We start from the raw sequence: 23,032 nt of genomic DNA, 5'->3' as shown, positions 1-23,032 counted from the left end.
GACCAAAGCAGATGCCTTTGAACTGTGGTGCTGGAGAAGAATATTGAGTATACCATGGACTGCCAAAAGAAAGAACAAATCAGTCTTGGAAGAAGTACAACCAGAATGCTTCTTAGGAGCAAGAATGGTGAGACTATGTATCCATTCTTTGGACATGTTGTCAGGAGGGATCAGTCACTGGAGAAAGACATCATACTTGGTAGAGGGTCAGTGAAGAAGAGAAAGACCTTCAATGAGATGGACTGACACAACAATGGGCTTAAGCATTACAACCATTATGGGGATGGCGCAGAACAGGGCAGTGTTTAGTTCTGTTGTACACAGGATCGCTGTGAGTGGGAACCGACTTCATGGCACCTGACCACAACACATTTCTAGAAGCTGGCATAATTGCCATGCACCGTTGAATGAATAAATGTTTAATAGGTTCACCTACAAAAGGAGAGCAATAGGGTAACTATCTCAATAAATACAGTGATACATATAAACAACTTAGTTCAGTGCCTGAATTACAGTAAAATCAGAGAGACCCAGGCTCTGTCATTTATGGACAAGAGAGAAGGTGTAACCCTTTCACTTTAGCGCTTCCATGCCTTCCTCCACAGTCTGCCTCTAAGAACTTCCTCCTCCCGACTAACCCCCCCCGCCCCCCCAAAAAAGCCGTTGCTGTGGATTCCAACTCAGAGCAACCCTATATGACAGAGCAGAACTGCCCCATAGGGTTTCCAACGCTGAAATCTTTACAGAAGCAGACTGGCACACCTTTCGCCCGCTGAGCCGCTAGTGGGTTCCAACCGCCAACCTTTCCGGTTAGCAGCTAAGGGTTTAAGCATAGTGTCACCAAAGTTCAGTTCCTTGCAACTAAAAAAAAAAAAAAAACTAGTAACTAGTAATTGCTGCGCCTGCGCCTCCCTGGCTCCACCTCTAACTACACAGCTGGAAGCAATTTCCCCCTTCCCATTGGTCCGCCTCAGAGTAGGCAGATGATGCGCATGCCCTATCTCAGCGTCCCCGCCGGCGTCCAACCAAAGAAGACGAAAACTCGCCAATACGCTTGCGCGAGAGTGTATGCCCCGGAAGTAGTTCTTTGGCCCTGTGACACGTAGCAACAGGGCTAGTTTAGGGTCCGAAACTGAGATTTGTGGGGGCTTGGGACTGCTGGTGCTGGAACTACCGCCGCCGCCGCGGCTGCGCTTGGTGAGTGTCGCAGGATCGTGACGCACTTTTCGGTTTCTTTCCATACCTGTGCAGCACGGCTTTTCGCTGTTTTTCGGCGCCGCGCCCTGGTTCTTTCACCTGAGACACTTGCTCCCTTTCAGGCCCTTGATTCTGACGTGGTCCCTGCATCTTAGGCGCCGCTTTCCAGCGCTCTGCACTTCCCTGGCAGGCCGCGGGTCTTAATTTGCAAAGAGGGAGTCGCGCTGTGTAGCTGTCTCAAGGTGAGAAATCATCTTTGTAGCTGGTGTTTCAGACCCTTCTGGAACCACTCCCCCCGGCCCCCTATCACTAACACAAGGCGTATCCACTCCTTGAGGTAGAGATGTCTCCCTGGACGTCGACTGAGAGACTGGACATTTTCTTAGCACTCCCTTCCCCAAGGCCCGCCCTTCAAATGCTGCTCCCTAAAATCCCGTAAGAAACATTTGCTGACTTCTGGGGTGGTTTACTTAAGCAAAGTGTCGACTGTTTTGCGTTTTCCCTAAGTGTCAGGAACGAATTCATTAGGACCCTAGAAATAAGTAGTATTTGTCGTTTTTCTTTTATTGCAGATCATTTGCAATGTCAGGCTTTGATAATCTCAACACGGATTTTTACCAGACAAGTTACAGCATCGATGACCAATCACAGCAGTCCTATGATTACGGCGGAAGTGGAGGCCCCTATAGCAAGTAACTTTTCAACTTTGAAAATTTGTTTAGCCTAGATTGCAGTGAAAGCATGTACACAGAGTATTTGTTTCTTCCTAAAACTGAATATGTGACTATGTCCCTTATCAGGAATGTGCATTTTCATAATTTTCCTTCCTTCTCTGGAGAGATCCGGGCAAGTTGTTTGGATATGAAGAGATTACCCTGTTCAGTATCTTATGCAGAATCTTCAGGTGTGCAGTGGATAGAGAAGTAGCACACTGAGGAACAGTGTTCAGTAATAATATTGTTACATCATTTAAGATGTAAATGGCATCTTCGGGTACCTAGAAGACAGGCTATTTAGTTCACCAGGCCAGCTAATTAAAATATCTTCAAGGTTTGTTTAGTAGTTAGATCAGTACAACTTTCAGACTTCATCAATGTTAATTGAAAGTGCTTAGTGACATTCTTTATCATTTTAGGCTCCTTATCATGAATCATCAGGTTGTTTTCATGTAGCGGTTGATAATCATTTATATTACTACTCTTTCCAAAACCTTATGCCACTCAAGTTGCCATTTGCAGATTGAAGATGGGGTCTCAAAGTCTTAAGACCCTGGACTGTTAAAAAAACTGATCATTATATTCCCTGTTGTTTTATGGAAAAACCATTAACTGAAGCCTTTCTGCCAGTCTCTTCTAGGACATCATATTCTTGGCCTCTTAGGACCTTAGTAATAGTCTTATCAGCCTCCCATCTAGTAAAGGAGTCTCCTATACCAGTGTTGCTTAACCTTTTTTAGATGGTTCGGGACCCCTTTCAGAATGTTCTGGAAACTGTGGACATATTTCCCAGAAGTACACCCATACACTCCTTTAAACACACACGAATGTGCATATAACTTCAGGCAGTTCATGTGTCATCTGATCTTCATCCATGGACCCTGAATTAAAAAAAACCATGAAGACCATTCCAGGATAATGGTGAGAGAGGCCTGTGTACCCAGCCAGTCTGCAAGACACTAGAATGTGTTTGAATTAATAAATCTGAGTGAGACTGCCTAAGAATTTTTAAAACAAAATAAACCAAAAATCAGTTCAGTCCCACAACATGATGTGTTTTGGATAGGCTCTACTTGGTACTACACAGACTCTTTGAATCTGCTTAATATGACATATTCTAAGTGCTTTTCTTCCCCCTAAAACTTAACATGGTGAAAAATGGAAGCGAGCATGTGAAAGATACCTCTACGAATCACTTTTTTTTCCTTTTAAATTCCTAATTATTTATTAGGTTTGTCTCTTTAAATGAATTTGGCAGAATTGGAAGAATCATACTGAGAGATTTTTAGAATTTTTTTTTTCTTATTTTAATATGTATTTTTGGTGACTTTTCTGTATATAACCAAAAAAAAAAAAAAAAGATCTGTTCCCATCAAGTTGATTCTGACTCAAAGTGACCCTATAGGACAGAGTAGAACTGCCCCATAGAGTTTCCAAGGAGCACCTGGTAGATTCCAACTGCCAGCCTTTTGGTTAACAGCTGTAGCTCTTAACCACAATGCCACGTATGGGAGGGCAAATAAATGAGATATTGGTCAGGGGCCATCTAAGGAATTCTTGTCTATAGCAGCAACAGGGCTTTGGAAAACCTGTCTCTTTTTGCAAGCCTGCTTCTAACCCAGTGATTTGACGCTTGGACTCAAACAGAACTATTCGATTTAGATTGCAACCATCCAGGTTTATCTATCTCTGCCTTTCTTTTCTGTCATGTCCATGCTTGTATTATTTAAGGTGTGACTTATCTTCTCTTTCCGTATATCATCGCCTCATTTCAGTTCTCCACACAGGAGTTGTTTAGTTATTCACTTTCCAGCTGTTTTCCTCAAAATTCCATACCAACTAAATTGTGTACCAGTAAGCATTGCTTCCGCATTAATGGTTAAGTTTATTCCCAGTGGTTATATAATTCTCAATGCCGTCTAACAAATATGGGTTTATAGGTGATGCTGGGAAAAACAAGAAGCCTAATGTATCAGCAGTAATACATTTGCATTTCTAACTATGAAAAATTGAACTTTTTCATTTCTATATGCATTTCAGTTAGATCTGACTTAAAAACATTTTAAGTGTCCAACTCAGCTTATCAAATAATATTCTGTTTGCTAACTTGATAGCAAAGATCAGTTGATAACTTTTAGCTTTCTAATATTGATGAAAATCTAGATTCAAATAACATATTTACTTGGATTGTTTTTAAGTTTGACTTGACTTATTGTGAGTCCAGAGTTCTGCATATTTACCCTACAAAGTGAGCTGTAACATTTTACATGGTTTTCTCTACTGGTGCTTTATAAGTATGGTTCATACATTCACATATCCTCTCCCCCACCCCCCTCCCAAAAAGCAACAATAACGAAAAGCAAAAAAGTCCTTTGATCATAATCTGTTGAGTTATAAGAATGCCATGTTGATCAGGTCCCACATTATACTCTAGCTTTATATAATAATATCAGTTGCATATTTTTTAAAGTAGTGAAATTAGTATTTTTTGAACCTTGACTTAACTGATAGTACCTTTATGGTCTATTTGAAGATGGACTTAGATAGCCAGCCCAGTATGTTAAGAGGCTTTTAGAGCCTTTGTTGTTGGTAGAGAGTATTCTTGAAAGTGGGTTTAATCTGTAAAGATCTTGTCTTATTGTTGTTAGATGCCAACGAGTCAATTTCAATTCATAGCCACCCCATGTGACAGAGCAGAACTGCCACATAGGGTTTTCTAGGCTGTAGTCCTTACAGGAGCAGATTGCCAGGTCTTTCTCCTATGGAGCCACTGGATGGGTTCGAACTGTCTACCTTTCAGTTAGCCAGTTGCTTAACCATTGTGCCATCGGGGCTCCTTAAGGATCTTGTCTGCCACAGCCATATTTTAATTTAAAACCAGTGGGAGTAAATTCATGTTTTTCTATGTCCTGTTAGAAAATGAAAGTAGTTAAATTCCATGGTGTTTAATACTGTGGTCTTTCTCACCTTGCCTCTTGAAGATGGAATGGTGTTGCCACATTTGAAAATATCATATACTTAATATTTCTCTTGGTTACATGGAATTTAAACAGTTCTCAAAGTATGAACTACAGACCCAAGAGGCTCCTTGAGACCTTTAAGGGGGTCTGTGAGGTTAAAACTATTTCCATAACAATACCAAGACACCATTTACCTAATTATGTGTATAGACATTTGCAGTGACCTTGCAAAAGCAATGTTTGGTAAAACTGCTGGTACCTGAGTATGAATCAAGACAGTGGCAGCAAATTGTTTTAGTAGTCGTTATATTCTTCATCACTATGCACTTGTCTTTGATGAAACAGTAAGCATTACAGTTTTATTAAATCCCAACTCTTACATAAACGCCTTTTTAATATTCTGTGTGACAAAATGCAAACTAGCCATAAAGCACTTTTACTCCACACTGAAATACAGTGATTGTCTGTGGGAAAAGTACAGTTGTTTGAATTGTGAGCTAACCTGGCCCCTTTTTTCATCGGACATCATTTTTACTTGAAGGAACAGCTGACAGGACAGACTGTCTCTCTCCGGCTCTGTCTCTGTCTCTTCCAGGGAGTAGAATACAATCTGTTTATGCAGATTGTAGAAACCTCTATGTGGAGCTTTACTACCTGTTTCATAAACTAAAAGGTGGATTTTTTTTTTTTTAGTAAATCTTAACAGAGATCAATGTGATAGCATATTGTGCTAAATCAGGAAATGTGAATTCTTGTCCTAATTCTACCAACTATTCCACTAGCATGGGCAAATCTTTTTAACCCAGTTTTCAGTTTCCACATCTATAGTGGGGAAGACAATAGTGTTTACTTCCTAGGGTTGTAGTGAGGATAATAATGAGATGATATGTTTTTGAAATTTTTATTAGTCAGTATATACCTATGTATTATTAGTTTGTGCTTTTAGGTGCCATCCAGTCAGTTCCGACTCACAGGGACCCTATGTACAACAGAACGAAACACTGCCTGGTCTTGTGCCATCTTCACAGTCATTGTTAAGCTTGAGCGCCTTGTTGCAGCCACTGTGTCAATACATCTGGTTGGCTGTTTGAGGATGTATTATGTATTCTAGGTCGCTGTGAGTTGAAACCAACTTGACAGCATCTAACAACTACAATTATATATAACTTATATTTTATAATTAATTTCAATAAATGCACATGGTACAGCATTTTTAAAGGTATAGAAGTTTATAACATGAAAATTACATCTTCTGCTTTTCCCTTTTTCCAGGTTCCCTTCTTATGTATATTCCCATGCTTAAAAACATGATGGTTGTATATAGTATGCACAATTCCAAACGTTGCTTTTTTTCCCACTGAGTATTTGATTATCATTCCATATCCATGCACATAAAACTACATCATTCCTTTAACAGAGATATAGTAATTTATTATATACCCATATCACTGTACATTTATTGATAACTACATTGTTTTGTTTTCTAGCATTTTCTATTAAAATAATGCTGCAATTGAATTCAGTATTATTTCATAGCCAGAAAAATAAATACTATTTTGTTTAAGCATGTATTGGATTAATGTGGGAAGTCTTGAAAATCACATTGGAATCTCTAAGGGCTCTGAGTAGCTGAAAATTTACTATTGCTTTTTTGAAGTCAAGGTGCTTGCTTAATTTAAAGATTAGATTTAATTTTAAAATCTCAGATAATGTTAATGGAGGTCATTAGACTTACATTTATCAAGAGGGAATGTCTTTAAAGGTTATTAGATTAAGGATTAAGACTTCTCAGCTTTGAATTTTTAAGTATCCTTTAAAGAAACTATTTTACTTCTGTATTTTTTATGATATAATATTTAGATTAGCCTCATCAATTTAAATAATTCATATTTTTGCAGAAAATGGTGGAACAGTTTTAAAGATACGGTTTCCATACCCTCCTATCATTGTCATTAAGATAGCCATGGTAATAGGACTCTCCCTCTAAAATGCAAGTTTTACCCTAACGTCTGCCGGATGAGACAATAGGTGTATAACTACAGGTTCCCCCCACTGTCCGAATGGAGTGCATTCCTATGAAACTTTTCCTAAGCCGAAATGGTATAAAGCAAAGAAGCAATCACCATGTATTTACATGGGAGAAATTTTCGAGCATTCCCAGACCTAAAAAATAACCTACCAAATCGTATCAGATAACACATAAACCCTAAAATAACACTAACAGTGTACACAGACACAGTGCAAAGCTATGGCAGCTTGGTGCTGAGATGCTGAGTATAGTTCCCGGGAAGTTTAGCGAGGGCGCTCTAGCTAGCTGCTCGGAGTACGGTCTGCCCCTTGGACTGCTCACTGCAAAACAAACACTGAACGCCAGTTTTGCTTTTTGCCTTTTTTCATAAAAGCAAAAATCCTCTTTAGATTTCTTTAGGTTAGTGAAATTTTTGGAAACCTTGGTGGTGCAGTGGTTAAGTGCTACCGCTGCTAAGGGAAAGGTTGGCAGATGGAATCCACCAGCTGCTTCTTGGAAACTCTATGGGGCGGTTCTGCGCTGTCCTATAGGATCGCTAAGGGTCGCTATGAGTCGGAATAGACTCGACAGCAACAGATGGTGAAATAGGTACTGAGGTAAGTCTTTTGTAAAAGTGAAGTGGCATAAAGCAAACTTTCGAAAAGCGGGGGATACCTGTACTTTGAAAAATTAAAAGCATTATTTAAATGCAAGGTGTGCTAATGATACTGTTCTTTTATATTCAAGGGTTTACACAAAGAATAAGCTTGGCTTTTCCACTCTGTGCTTTGATTGATGGTTGTTCTTAAAGGGATTTCCCCCCTTGTGAAATGTAAAAGTATAATGATCGTACATTTAATGGTGATCCAAATTACAATGGAAAAATTACATGATATGTAGTACAAAGTCTGTCATCCTAAACTTTCGTAGTTTTTATTTTACATCTTATCTTTATATTATGAATGCTCACTAAGGAGGAAAAATAAACAAGATTGTTAAATCTTCAGTTATTGATTTCCTCTAATATGTTCTCAGTTCGTGGTTTGTAAAATGCTTAAGTTCTGCATAAATGGGTGTTAGCCTCATCAGGCAGATTCTCTATAAAAACAGATAGCATTTTATTGTAGAGAGATAATCAGCTTTATCTTAGTAACCATTTGAACTACCATTTATAAAAACTGACAAACCAGATATCCTAGGAATTGCATGACTGAGATTCTCTAGCTGTCAAAATGAAAATTTAGGAATTTAAGAGATTTCTGCTTTCAGGTGTCAGAGGTAAGATACTTCTGATTAATGTGACTTCCTTTGATTTACAGACAGTATGGTGGCTATGACTACTCGCAACAAGGCCGATTTGTCCCTCCAGACATGGTGCAGCCACAGCAGCCATACACTGGGCAGATCTTCCAGCCAACTCAGGCATACACTCCAACTACACCTCAGTCATTCTATGGAAACAGCTTCGAGGACGAGCCGCCTTTATTAGAAGGTAGAATTGGTTACTGTATTATATAGTACTTTACAGTATCTAGATAGCCAGTGAAAACAAATCCTAGTTTGGCAAGTTACCCTTTCTTTAAAAGAATAATCTTGTAGAAAAGAAGTTTTCTACTAAGTGACCCATTTTGAATAGTATATATGAAACCACATAGTGCCAGAGGGGACCGGATTTTTAATAAACCAAAAATCCAAACTCGTTGCCACTGAGGCAGTTCAACTCAGAACAATGTTAACAGAACAGAGTAGAACTGCCCCATAGGGTTTCCAAGGCTGTAAGTCTTTACAGAATCAGACTGCCACATCTTTCTCCTGTGGAGCGGCTTTTGGTTAACAGCCGAGCGCTTAACTGCTGTGCCACCAGGGCTCCTTAGATTTTTAATAGGCCATTATAAAATGATAATATGTCAATATAATTACATTGGTGTGAGCATAAAATTTTACTTCAGGTTGTTGATTAACTTCTGTTGGTAGAAGAACTGAAAGGAAATGCCATGGTATTGATTTTTGTACATGGAAATATGCTGGCAGAACTAATGACATTACTGAAAAGTATAGTGGTTTTCAATTTGTATTCCAATGAACTTGAAAAACCCATAGAGCAGTAGTTCTGAAAAAAATTTTTTGGGCCAGATACCCTTTGAAAGTATAGTGAAATTTGTGGATGCTCACCTCAGAAAAATGCACACGTGTGCGTGGAGACATAGTATATATACAATTTCATAGGGCTACCAGGTGCTCCTGAATCTCCAGGTAAAGAACCTCTTGCATATGTCCTTTGTGTGCATATTCTTCACAATGCTGTCATACCTGAGAGCTGTAATAGATTTCTGTTCCATCATATTCATACTTTTTGCAGCACCAAACTGGAGACTGATGCTTGTAGAATAAACTCCACATGAAAACCGGTACTGTGACTCAACAAAATAATATCATCCATTATTGCTTTATCCACTTTTAATACTGACTATTTCACTTTGTCTCCTGCTCCAGTATCAATTCTGATAAATTAAAGGTATATTGCAAATCCTAATGTATTTCTATATTTTCTTTTTTCTTAGAGTTAGGTATCAATTTTGACCACATCTGGCAAAAAACACTTACAGTGTTGCATCCATTAAAAGTAGCAGATGGCAGCATCATGAATGAGACTGATTTGGCAGGACCAATGGTTTTTTGCCTTGCCTTTGGAGCCACTTTGTTACTGGTAAGACTTTAGTTTCAACGGTCAGTATAAGACTAAAAAGTAGTCTTTATATTTTCCGCCAAAAGCCATTTCCAGACTGAGTATACTACAAAGTCTTTAATGTGTTTTGAACAGTATTGAGTTGCTTGAATTTGCATCTATCCTTCACTTTTCCATTCTTAATAAGTAGAGCAGATTTAGAAATCCTTTCTTGTTGCAAGATGTGGTCCAATTATTAGGGAAAAAATAATAATAAATCACATGTAACTTTAGTCCCTTATCAAAATTTATTTTTCACTTTTTTTAGTCTGTTGCTCTGTTTTTTAGTTGTTGGATTTTTTGCTTTTGTTTTTAATTTAGACCCTGGGGTTGTGTTTTCTTATACTGGTGATGGTGGTTATTTTTCTGTATATTAATTTTTAATGAACTGAATCATTAAAGGATGACTGATTTTAGTTCTTCTCCCCAGAATATTGAAACATATCTTCAAAAAGTAAAAATTTTTGTATTGTTTCTTGGTTATAAAGATAATTATTAATATTTGATTTATGTCTCTGAATTACAAGGGATAAATAAATAACATAATAGATAGGAGATGGGATTTTTAGTCAGAAGAACTGGCTTTGATCTCAGTTCTCCTATCCTGTCCTTGAACAAATCATTTAATCCTCCAGCCCCATCTGGTAGCCCCATCCTGTGCTGCCCACCTAATAGGATTGTTTTGGAGATAAAACAAGACAGAGTATGTGTGAACATTTTGAAAAGATAGAAGCACTATACAAGTATAAGGTTTTATGATTATTACATGAACACATTCATCAATGAACCCAGATGAGCTTTTTCAAACCATGCACCCTAAATCACATATTTACAAATAAAATATTGAGCCCAATAAGAATTCCAAAGATTTTTCCACTTGACATAATTCTTGCCATTGAGTTTTGTGTGATAAAAATGTGACAAACAAGGAACTTCTTGAAGGGTTCTCTGTGGACTAGTATTATTAAACGTTGTTGTTGTCGTATGCTGTCCAGTTGGTTCCAACTCATAACGATCCTATAGGACAGAGTAGAACTGCCCCATAGGGTATCCAGGAGCGGCTGGTGGATTCAGACTGTCGACATTTTGGTAATCAGTCAAGTTCTTAGCCGTTGTGCCACCAGGGCTCCAGTTTTACTAGTAGTATGGCCTTAATAAAATGTTTCTTTGTACGTATCTTGTATAAGTTCCAACCTGTGCTGTCCTAAGTTTTGTCGGTGATGTCTCTCACAAGAGCAGAATTGGTGAGGTTTTTTTGTTGTGGTTTTGTTTTTAGTCAACCAACAATTTGGAAAAATATGAAAGAAAAAAATCATCTTCCATTATGTTCCTCTTGCCTGGTTGTTGATCAATTTTATTTTCTCCTTCCCTTCATCACAAAACTCTGGGTTCCAGCTTATCCTGGCTTCCTTTCTCCTGGCTCCTCTAACACCACAATAAAGCAAATGACAAAATTATTTCTACTGTTAAAAAGATGATGGCTGCATCTGCAAATGAAAATGAAATGCTTTGGGATATTTCTGGTGGAATTAGGTGCTTTCAAGTGATATTAGTATTATCCAAACTTTCTGAATGACTCTGCATCTTGTCTCTGTAGTTTCTTTTTTGCTTAGCATCATCCAGAATTCTTTTAGAAATCTGCTATTTCAGGTGATTGTGCAACGATTTTATCTCTTTATTTGTTCAAGTCTATACCATATTCAAGTGCAAACTGGAAAGTGTAAAACCAAGTGTCTGTATATTGGGAGGCGATACTTTAAACTTCTTAAGAAGGCTGTATAAGCCAATTGTTCAGTCTCGTACTTCGTTACGTAAAGAAGAGATTCCTCTCTAGGTATCTTGATGTTGAATAGTTGATCGCTAATTGATTATCTTCTACATGTTTCATTTTAAGTGAAATACAGCCAGAAATAAAGTATTATTTGCCTTTTTTAACCTGTATTCCTTTCTTTATAGGCTGGCAAAATCCAGTTTGGCTATGTATATGGGATCAGTGCAATTGGATGTCTAGGAATGTTTTGTTTATTAAACTTAATGAGTATGACAGGTGTTTCATTTGGTTGTGTGGCAAGTGTCCTTGGATATTGTCTTCTTCCAATGATCCTGCTTTCCAGCTTTGCAGTAATATTTTCTTTGCAGTAAGTACTGGTCTTTATTTTGGGGGTTGATTGACCAATTTTGTTTGGTGGGAATAAATCATTGATTCAGCAGACATATCAGATAGTGTCTCTTGTGTGTACATTGCTTAATGTACAATGGAAAATGAAAACAAATTTAAAATCTTTCATGCCATCTCTGTTTTTACGTATCATATAGGTATAGATTTTATGCCTATGAAATTTCACTAGTTTTTTGTTTACTTGCCATTGTCATAACAGTAATGAATTGAACATTGGTGATTGTTACTAACTTAAATATTGCATGAAAAAGGTCAAGACATTGTCAAGACTTACCCCTTCGTTGATATTTTTTAGACCAAATCTGGTTTCTTTAAGCCATTGGGCATGTACTAAATGTATGAACAATAAATAAATACCCTCTATTTCGCTGCTTTTTAACTGAAACTGAACTATGTTATTTGCCTACCATATTCTCAAATGTACTCGTAAGCAGGCTTTTTTGTAATTTTTAAATAATTTAGGCTAGGTTAAAAACAAAAGTGTGGTTTTTTACAGTAAAGTTCCTCCTTGTGGCTTGTGTGCAGATTCTCTCTTAACAGTTCAAGCTCCTCCTTGTGGCTGGTTACAGACATTACAAACAGTAAAGTTTTGTTAAAAAAAAAATCCAGTTATTTTGGAGTCGTTTCTGACTCATAAAAATCAAAACCAAATGCACTGCTGTCGAGTCGATTCCAACTCATAGCGACCCTACAGGACAAAGTAGAACTGCCCCGTAGAGTTTCCAAGGAGCACCTGGCGGATTTGAACTGCCGACCTCTTGGTTAACAGCCATAGCACTTAAGCACTGTGCTACCAGGGTTTCCCTCCGACTCATAGCGACTCTATATTTTAAGAAGAGCATACCCCTACTCTTTGATTGGTACTAGACTCTGGCAAGTTGATGTCACTACAGAGTTACTGCTTTGGATGAAAATGCTTCGAATTTTCAGTGTATAAAGTGCTTCACTCTCCTCATTTGTAAGAATTAGTATTTTTATAATTGAATTTTACAGAGGAAGCTATTTTCTACTAAAACAGCGTTTCTCATCTGGGAGCAATTTTGCCCCTCAGGGGACATTTGGCAATGTCTGGATACAATTTTAGTTGTCACAGTTGGAGGGGAGCTGCTGGCATCTAATGGGTAGAGGCCCGGGATGCTGCTAAACATCCTAACCATGCACAGAAGAGCTCCACAGCAAAGAATTGTCCAGTCCAAATGTCAACAGTGTCAAGGCTGAGAAACCCATTACTAAAAGGAGCAAAATGAAGCTATAAATGAGATTTTTATCACATGATATCACTCTGCATCATTGAATTTACTGTGAGGTACATTTTAGCACTTGAAAAATACCTTAATTATTCATACAGATGTCCACATGTAGATTTTAAAATACTTTTCTTTAGAATAAGTTATTGGAGGATTCTTACATAATTAATCTCATCTATTGCCTTTTTTTGTCTCCCCTGTTTTCTTTGTTGGTTACAGAGGAATGGTAGGAATCATTCTCACTGCTGGAATTATTGGATGGTGTAGTTTTTCTGCTTCCAAAATTTTTATTTCTGCATTAGCCATGGAAGGACAACAGCTTCTAGTAGCATATCCTTGTGCTTTGTTATATGGAGTCTTTGCCCTAATTTCTGTCTTTTGAACTAAATTATCTCGGATATGGACGTCAGTGGGCCAAATACACAAAAAGGACCTTGAACTCTTAAATCGGACCAGCAGACTGCTACAGCACCACTCTCATGCAGATTTGACATTGGACCATTGGAGCAATGGAAGTAAACATGTATCGTTTGTTCATTTTTTAGAATTTTTGAATACTTTATTGGATTTACCTGCAGCGTGACTAGCTTTAAGTGTTCATCCTTATACAAATAAGATGTGCTATTTCTTTCTTGTTCCTGCAGACTTTAGAAAAAAGCTTTTTTTTTTTTCCTTGTAAATTACGATGTTTTTGATAGATTTTTATAAACTGTGGGAAACTAACCACAGAGCTGGTAATCTTTCTTAAAAACAACCCAGCCATAGTAAAGAAGACACAAGACTTACTGCAGGAGTTTTTCAAGGAATTAGGAAAGAAAAATTGCCTGTATACTCACACCAGGTATACTTGAAGCAAAAAAAGTGATCCCAGTGTAGGGTTTTTTTTTATGGGTTTACAGTTCAAAAATTTGACATTGCTTTAAATTATCTCATGAAATTTCTGCTAAAATTCAGATATGAGGTTCATAATCTACCTTATTATAGATGTGAATGTGAATGCTTGCTTAGATATTGGTATTAACTACAGCGTGGTGACCTGGACTGGCCCCGTAATTGGGTTTCCACGTTCCCCAGAAGAAAGAAAATCACTGACCTTTATTAAGAAGACTATTTAAAATGTTGCAGTTGTCAGTATTGCAGTTACCAATGTAAGTGCATTTGATGCTTATTCATTAAAGTTTTCCCAATTAATTTTAACTGTGTTGTTGAGTTTACTTTTGCAAACTGCAGTTCTGTGTGTCTTTATCTTGGGTCTGCTTTTGACTTGTATTCCCAATTTAACCTAAGCTTTAAGAGTAGAACTTATCTGATATAAAATCAGAAAAAAAAAAAAAAAAAGATTCAATGAAAAGCAGTTTGCTTTTAGTTAAAAAAATATTTCCTTGTACTAAATTTATTTGGCTTATATTGTCATGCTCTCTTGCCAGAGAATATATAGGAACATACTGTGTCCTGTGTATTGATCGTTGACTTTTTCTGGACAAAGCTTTGTTGCAGTTATGAGAGATATTCCACGGGGAGAAAAATATTGCCTTTTTATAAAGACGAGACTTAATATTCAATTCAATAAAAAGAAATGCCACCTGACCTATAAATGGTTCTTTATTAAGCCTACTTTTTAAGTACAAAAAGGAGGATGAGATATATAAAACATATTTCTTACAAGGAATTCATAATTTCTAAGCACTGGCATCACATAAATATATTTTTCTTCATTAATGTTTAATCTTCTGGAGGAACACTAATAATTAGGTTTTGGCTAATTTTTCAAGCTTAAAAAATTGCTTTAGAATAATATATTGTTATCCTTGGATAGTACATTTATCTTTTTCAATTTTACAAATACAGCCACAATTCTTGTTAAGGCAAATGTAATGAGTGCCTCCTGTTAATATCCAGTTCTTCCTAATGAACAAGGTAAATTATAAATTATGCTTTGGGAATTAAATTCTCCACCATTGGTTAGGCTTGAAACTATTAATCTTCAGCCAAATTCCCCAAGTGGTTCAAATTTTATTTGCCGTTTCCCCTTGCCCGCAACAAATTTTAATTTAGATCATAGTTGCAGAGATTGCTGTTGGTGGTGGTTGTCTTTTATCTCAGTTCAAAATAATAAATGTGCAACTTTTTTATTTAACTGCTTCTCTGTCAAAACAGCTGTACAGTATATTTGCATTTGATGCAAGAGTTTGGTTCTAGAGTTTGCTTAGTAAAGCGAAAGATTCTATATGGTCAAAATACTCTTATAAAAATTCTTGACATCATCCATAAAATACGGTACTACATAGCTGTATTTATGCATACATTGAAGACTGATATACTATGTCTCAGATAGTTCTGCATGGCGATTTTTTTTCTCTAGCATTGGAATAGATTTTTGTTTCTTCTGTTAAGTACCAGTTGGAGTTACTGGCTTGCTTTTAGGGCCCATTTTATACCAAAAACATATAGGTACCTTTAAACATTAGAGACACACTCAGTATGGTCAAATGCTCCCCAATGATTGTCACTCAGTAACCGAGACTCACAGTGGGGGCCACAGACCGACACTTCAGGTCCTGTACTCAGGTTCACTCACTCACACTAGTGTACTATCAAGGATATACAATTGGTTTTACATATGGTGTATATGCATATTTTATGACTTTGTTATAGTACTGTGTATGCTAATGACTTCAAGAGCTAGGCTTATGGGAATAGACATTCTTTCTCTAGACACAGTTATGTAGGCATTGCTAAGTTATATACTCTTTATGTGTCCTAAAATATAGGCTCTTTTCTGATACTGGCCATACAATAAGCGAATTTTTGAAATTATTTATAAACTTGATTTTGGGTAAAATTTAAGCACTGTGCTTTTCATATTTTGCAAGTGTGTATTTTTTAACCTTAATAGGTATTGTTCAGTTCAGTTGCCTCAAAAGTTAAAATTATCCAATTAGGCATGCAGTACTTATTAGCTACAAAAAAGGCCCGTTTCTCTTCTGAAATTGTATATATATATATATATATACACACACATATATATATACGTAAATGGCAGAATTTAGAACTTTGGACAAAAGGGAAGCTGTAGAAACTGTAATTTCTTCCTGTAGGTTACTCTATGACTCAATCAAGAAGAATGGTGGGAAATCAAAATCACATTTGGAGATTGGCCTATTGTCATATAGAGAATATCTTATGTGATAACTCAGGCCTAGCTTATCTTGCCCTGTGGGAGAAAAAAAAAATATGACAAGTGTTTACCTTTTCATAAAGTAGTGCTGAAAGTTATCAAAAAATAACTGCAGCTCCTTGGTACAAATCATAGCAGATAGCATGTTTACCAAAGAAAACACTGGGCCTTCCTTCAAAATGCAGCCTGGAGCAAGTCTCTTACACAGATCATGCCCCAAGTTAAATCTGTCCTCACAAACTATCCTTGACTCATTTTGTGATGTCATGCCAAATTCTAGTATTTTTGAAATAACATTTTTTTTTTTTCTCAAGCAATTTACTTGCATCTAATGCCATGAATAAAACATTTAGAATCAGGCAAAAATAGAACCTTTTCAAAGATCGTTGTAGCAGTTAAGAGTTTTGTGTGTGTTTTATCCTTTTTAGGGTGTGTTTAGCATTTGAGGGAAGAAATGGCAATGAGAATATATCAGGGTTTATTGTATATGCCCTAAAGAGGAATTAGTTCGTGTACTTTTAATGACTAGATAAGAGTGACCTATCATTAGCTGGTCAAGCATATAGTGTTTGCTTTCAAACAACTTAAATAAAGCCTGTCTTCACCACTTCCTGTACAATCTAGGCTGTTTTACTTTACACTGCCTCTGAAGAAGGAGTTGATTTTTGAACGAACACTACTTCCGCCACCACCAGAATTATCGAGGTTTGATTGCAGAACATTACTATTACTTGAATTTTAGTAAATTACTTTTTTAATTGATAATTAAATACTACTTTAAGCTAGGCAATATGTAAAATAAAGAACCATTAAATACATAAAATTTTAAGTTTCTGGAGATTAGCAGAATACATATTCAGTTAAGTACCATATAAGTGTTTATATTGTTATTATATATTAATATTTATTATTAATGAATCTGTCAGAATAGCTACTGTAAAACTTGAAAAAATGAAATATGGAAGTACGCAATTCTGATTTTTGCATCATAGATGGAGATATTTTTCCTGCCTTTGTGCACAAAGTTCCTACTCTGGCTAATGAAGAACATTATCTGCTGATGGAGCACAGTGTTCTGTGTGTGCAAACAAATTAAAATGATTACGTACTCAAATGAGGACTAATTAAATACAGAGCTGTTCTCCCAGTTTAAAAGCGCAAATACTTTCTTGAGCACATTAGGTTCTAAAGATCGGATATTACATTTTTTATGATCTTAACTAATTAGACTTACCTTGCATATATAAATTTAGTTTGTTTCTGAAACGAGCACTAAATCTGCTGATAGCTTGCCGGGTGATTAATTATGCATTAAGCTGTTTTAAATAACTGTTCAACACTTGTGGCACACAAAAAAGATGAGAAAGCAAATGTACTCAGTAGAAACATTTAAGATGCTTATAAATTAGACTTTTTTTACTTGGTTTATTCTGATTCTCCTAAAAAGTACAGAGAAAAATATGGATTTCGTTTTTTTCACAGTTTAAATATAGCTTAAAAGAGCATCTTTGTAAAAATTTGCTTACAGTTTTCAATCTCATGTTCTTTGATAATATTGAAGGACGATAGAGTCTAAGCAATCAGTGGGCTCTGAAAACCATATTATGGCTTTAATTTTCAAAAAGGGAATACCTTTATTTTCTGATTACATCATCATAAAAAGTAAGACAAATCTATAGAAAGGAATTGACTATTTACACATGATTGAACATGGATGAACCTCAAAAATATGCTAGGTAAAAAAAAAGCTAGATACAAAAGACCACGTATCATATGATTCCATTTATATGAAACTTCTAGAAAAGGCAAATCTATGTAGACGGTAGATTAGTGGTTGCCTGGAGGTGGGAGTGGAGGTTGACTGCAAATGAAGAAGAGGGAACTTTTTTAAATGAAAATATTCTAAAACTAAGTTGTCATGATGGTGGCACAGCTGTATGTATTTGGTGAAATCATTAAACTGTACACTTAAGGTGGGTGAAATTTATGATATGTAAATTATGTCAATAAAACTTAAAAAGATGGGGGAAAAGGAGTAGAACAACTGCTAGAGCCTCTATATTATGAGTTCAAGTAGTTATTTTAGAGTAGATTTTAGTAGAAGATAAAGCAATATAGTACTTTTGCCCAAAAAAAAAAATATATATAAAAATACCAAGAAAACGTACTGTTGCCTCCCTGATTCACTCCCCACATAACTCCATACTGATGAATGTGCATTTCCTCAGATCACTGGTACAGGTACCCTGTTCCCGTTCCTGCCTCTCTCAGTGCTGATGTGCACATGTGAGTTACACACATGCACTCACTTCCTTTTTAATTTAATTTTTTCATTGAGATAAAATTTCCATAGCATAAAATTCACCATTTTAACCGAAGTGCAATACAGTGGATTTTTTTTTTTTTGTATATGCCCAGTGTTGTACAATCATCCCCACTATCCAATTACAGAATATTTCCATCACCCTCAAAAAAACCCTTAATTTCCAATTCCTCTGTCCCCTGGAGACCGCTAATCTACCTACTGTCTATGGATTTGCTTATATTGGATATTTCATATAAATGAAAGCCTTTATAGCTGGCTTCTTTGATTATGCATAATGTTTTCAAGACCACTTTTTAACTTAGCCATCTATTAGTGAGCATCATATATATCGAGCATTGAGATTTACTTCATCCTTTTTAACGACTAAAAAAAAAAAAAAACCCATTGCTGTAGAGTCGATTCCGACTCATAGTGACCCTATAGACAGAGTAGAACTGCCTCATAGAGTATCCAAGGAGCAGCTGGTGGATTCGAATTTCTGGCCTTTCGGTTAGAAGCGGAGCTCCTAGCCACGATGCCGCCAGGACTCCTTGTAATGACTGGGTATTATATAAGCAAAGTTTAACCAGTTCCCTATTGTCAAACAATTGGGGTATTTTTTTTTTTTTTTCCATTTTATTAATGAACAGTGGTGCATTCATATTAGCATCTTTCATTACTAGAGTCATTTAATAGTGCTTGGGTTGATCATTTTTTAAACAACTGATATTCTGAAAATTTCGATAATTTTATCTTCCTAATACTCTTTAGTGCAAGCATAACTTTCTGTGATTTCTTGAAAGATTAATCATCTCTGCAGGGCATTGCCATTTATTTCTCAATTATCTTAACATTCTATGCTTTTCCTAATTGGTAGAATATGAGTGCATCTAAAATTATTCCCACTTTAGAAAGGGAGACTTACTAAAAGCGAGCCACCTTTTTTCTTGCTCATTTAGAAAACTCATTTTAACAGTGTCATTTTTAGGTCACTGCCTTTACATAGACTTTTTTAAAAATTGTGACATGTCCATTTTTAATTTCGTGGGTCTATGATATGCCCATTGAGTTTAGTCGTTTCAGGTCATCCTTAGGTTTAACTGAGTTGTGCCTGAGTTGTGCCTCAATTGTATCAATTCTCATTGCTAGAGATGAGATCAAATGTATAACATGATCTGACATGTTATACTCAAAATAGGCCCTGTTACTCAGGTTATTTCCTATTTAAATCCCCAAGAGTAAAATTTTACCAGAGTAGCAGTTAAAATAGAGTCTAAAATCAACACTTCAAATTCAGACATCTACAGTGATTTAAAATGCTGTTTTTTCTGCATTGTTTGGAGGGGGCTGTTTTGAAAGCATTTGTTTTGCTATTCTTTTTTTAATGTTCTTATGCCTTTGCTTTTTAATGTATTTTATAGAAAACACTATTTTTGTACTGTTTAAATGTAAAAAACCCCAGTAACTGTAGTCCATTTTAATCACACTTGAGTAATTATTGAACAACATCTGTTGGCTTAAATGCCTACTCAGGCCATTCAGTACTCCTGGCATTTTTGGGTCTGTCACAGGTCACATTTAATCCAGACTCAATTCTTACCTTCTCTCTAGGTTCTGTTTGTTTGGACTTTCATCTAGGTCAAAATCTTCCTGATGAGGTAACTTGGTTTTGACTTTTTCTGGTAAAGATTTAATCATTTCTATGGTTTGAATAAAAGATGAAACTGTATTTCTAATGAGGTGAATGGGGTTTAGACATTGCTACATTTGATCATCTACTTTGAACCAATGTTAGAATTTAATACTTGCATCAGAGTTACACCGATTTTCTGTTTTTATTCTTAGCACAAAAATAAAAGACCTCCTTAAGACACCTTGTGAACAAATCTGTCTTAAGGAGGACTCAGCTAGAGACAGAATGGGAGCTGAGTTGAGAGTATGAAAGTCAAGACTGGACTGAAGGTGATAACAAGGAATCGGAGGCCTTGATGGGATCAGCAGAGGAAAGATTGGGAGAGAAGGAGCAGTGATAGGGAATTTGTTTTAATATTTGTACTATGTCTTCGATATGAAGTTTTCAATGTATCAAAATAGAGCCTATTTACATGGCGTTAAAACATTAAGTACTAAAAAGAAAGTCAAACAGCAGAAAGGTGTGTTAATACTTTAAATTTTCAAAGAAACTCAATTCTAAAGCAACTTTTAAATATCCATAATAAAACCCAAACAAAAAACCTGTTGCCGTTGAGTCAGTTCCAACTCATAGCCACCCTATAGGACAGAGTAGAACTGCTCCATAGGGTTTCCAAGGAGCAGCTGGTAGATTCGAACTGCTGACCTTTTGGTTAGTAGCCATAGCTCTTACCTACTGTGCCACCAGGGCTCGAAATACCCGTATAACAGAAGCTAATTCTTGCTGATACTAACATGGTTGCAAAATTTCTCAGGAATCCATTCCAGCCCTGATCTGGGAAATTTTTTTATCCACTAATTTAAATCTCTCACACTGCAATTAGAGTTTAGGTCTCCTTATTATCTCTTTATTGGAGATAGGGTTGGCTCACCATCCTCTAAGACTAGGGCCGGAACCTATAGTCGCTGGACCTGATTTGGATGACAGTATCCACTGCCATCATAATGGGCTTCATTTAATCTACCCCCCAGGCTGAGAGTCCTATGGCTGCTGGTACTGCTCCAAAAATAATTTCTTCCACATTGGCAATTACGATATTCTGACTCAGAGCAGAGCCTACGAATTGGAATAGTTAAAGAACTATAAAAAGTAGGCAGTTAAGCAGCATTTTAAAGAGGAACGCTACAGCTAATGCCCAGGTCTGGCTTCCCTTCCTGCCTTTCTGCCTGTTATCCTCTCTGTGTCTCACCTTTGTCCTCTGTGTATGTCTCTTCCTCTCCTTTAAACATTAATTGACTCTAATAAATTAGATATATTTATAGCACTTGCACATATCAAATAAGGTTTTATGTTACCTATTGTCAGTTCTTTAACAAAAAATTAAAGAATATTTCGTCTGTAAGTAAAAACCCGGTGCTGTCGATATCTTGTTGCAAAGGGAAGGGAGAGGAATAAGGCCCTTGTTTGAGACTTTCCTGGCTTCTGCCACGCTTGGGTACAGTTCCAAGTCATTAAGTGCCTACGGTGAACAAAGTCCTGTTTGTGGTTTCCTCCTTACAAGCTGCATATTTTCAGCTTTAATGCTTTTTCTCATGACTTTTATATTTTATGGTTGCCTTTTTTTTTGGACTACTGTGCCCTATAGGGTCGCTGTGAGTCAGAATCCACTAGACAGCACACAACAGCAACAACAGCAAGGTACCAGGGACTTTCATCTCTGTTAACACTGGCCTCCTGGGGTGTAGCAACACTGTTCTCAAAAAAGTCCAGTAGCTATTTCCTTAGTTCAATAACCAAAATGTCTTTGACAAAATGAAAGCTGTTCTGTTATTGAGGAAAGCAATTCTGTCCTTTTCAGCAACATGGGAAATGCAGGAAAAACCATGACGACTCTCAAAAAGCAATGCTTATAAAGGGAAATGAGGGTTTTTTGTTTATAAATTTAGTTTTTGTATTTATTATAATATTTTTATAAGATATGCAAAAATGATAAAAAGCATAATAAATACTCATTTACCCCACATCTAGATTAAAATATAAAAACATTTTATATTGAAACACCCTATGTATACTTCTCTAACTGCATCCCCCCATCTTCCCAGCAGTTTTCTGAATTTGGGTTTTATCATTCCCAACATTCCTTTATATTTGTACTATGTATGTGTCTCTCCTTAAACAGTATAGTACTGTGTAGCATATATTTGACTTTTATATAAATCATACTGTATTGTTCTTCAACAACTTGCTTTTATTTGCTCATTCAGTTTGTGAGATACAGTTACATGAATACACAGTAAAACTAGTTTACTACTGGTTTCTAGTATTTCATAAATACACCACAATGTATCTATCCATTTTCCTGATGGTGGACATTGTCTCCAGTTGCTTGCTTTTACAAACAGTGGTCTGTGAACAGTCCAGTGCAGGCCTTCTTGTGAAAATGTGTGCAAGTATTTCCCAGGGACACATATAGAGAGAGTTAAAGTGCTGTATCTTTGCATTCACAGTTTGTGATTTGTCTTATCTCAACTTCAGTCTTTATATTTCCTTTCAAGGATTTTAAAGTTTTTCCTTACACATTTAGTTGTTTTTTTTTTTTTTTTTTTTATCAACCTAGTATGTGAAGGAAGGCTCCAATTTTGTCTTTTTCCATATGCATAACCAGTTGTTCTTATGTTATTTATTTAATAGTCTGACCAAGAAAGGGTACGACTAAGCTAACCACAAAGCATTTTTCTAGGTTAGTCCTAAGGAGAACAGAAAGAAGAAAGGAACTCCCCCCCCCACCCCCTTTAAGGAAAAGAATCTCTCAGAAGACTTTATCTGACCTTTTTTTCCCTCCTGTAGCCTCAGTCTTTCTGCTCTCAACTACATGGAATCCACT

At 36.5% G+C, this 23,032-nt stretch overlaps 1 protein-coding gene across 2 annotated transcripts; it reads left to right on the top strand.

The window, feature by feature from the left end:
- The first annotated feature begins 1,066 nt into the window (after positions 1-1,066).
- On the top strand, positions 1,067-22,661 carry YIPF5 (Yip1 domain family member 5). 2 transcript variants are annotated; one of them, XM_010591490.3, is made up of 7 exons: positions 1,071-1,197; positions 1,320-1,439; positions 1,770-1,889; positions 8,201-8,373; positions 9,443-9,588; positions 11,563-11,744; positions 13,252-22,661. In XM_010591490.3, the coding sequence occupies exons 3-7, from the start codon at positions 1,780-1,782 to the stop codon at positions 13,412-13,414; spliced, it is 774 nt and encodes a 257-aa protein (XP_010589792.1). In that variant the 5' UTR covers positions 1,071-1,197; positions 1,320-1,439; positions 1,770-1,779; the 3' UTR covers positions 13,415-22,661. The 2 variants fall into 2 exon arrangements, with proteins under 2 accessions (XP_003404625.1, XP_010589792.1); XM_003404577.4 differs by lacking the exon at positions 1,320-1,439 and having other exon boundaries at positions 1,067-1,197; positions 13,252-22,660.
- The last annotated feature ends 371 nt before the right edge of the window (positions 22,662-23,032 follow it).

The sequence above is a fragment of the Loxodonta africana genome, chromosome 2, assembly GCF_030014295.1.
Source record: "Loxodonta africana isolate mLoxAfr1 chromosome 2, mLoxAfr1.hap2, whole genome shotgun sequence".
NCBI classification, from domain to species: Eukaryota; Metazoa; Chordata; class Mammalia; order Proboscidea; family Elephantidae; genus Loxodonta; species Loxodonta africana.
The sequence above is the reverse complement of the archived record's forward strand: the minus strand, read 5'-3'. Positions and strand labels throughout refer to the sequence as shown.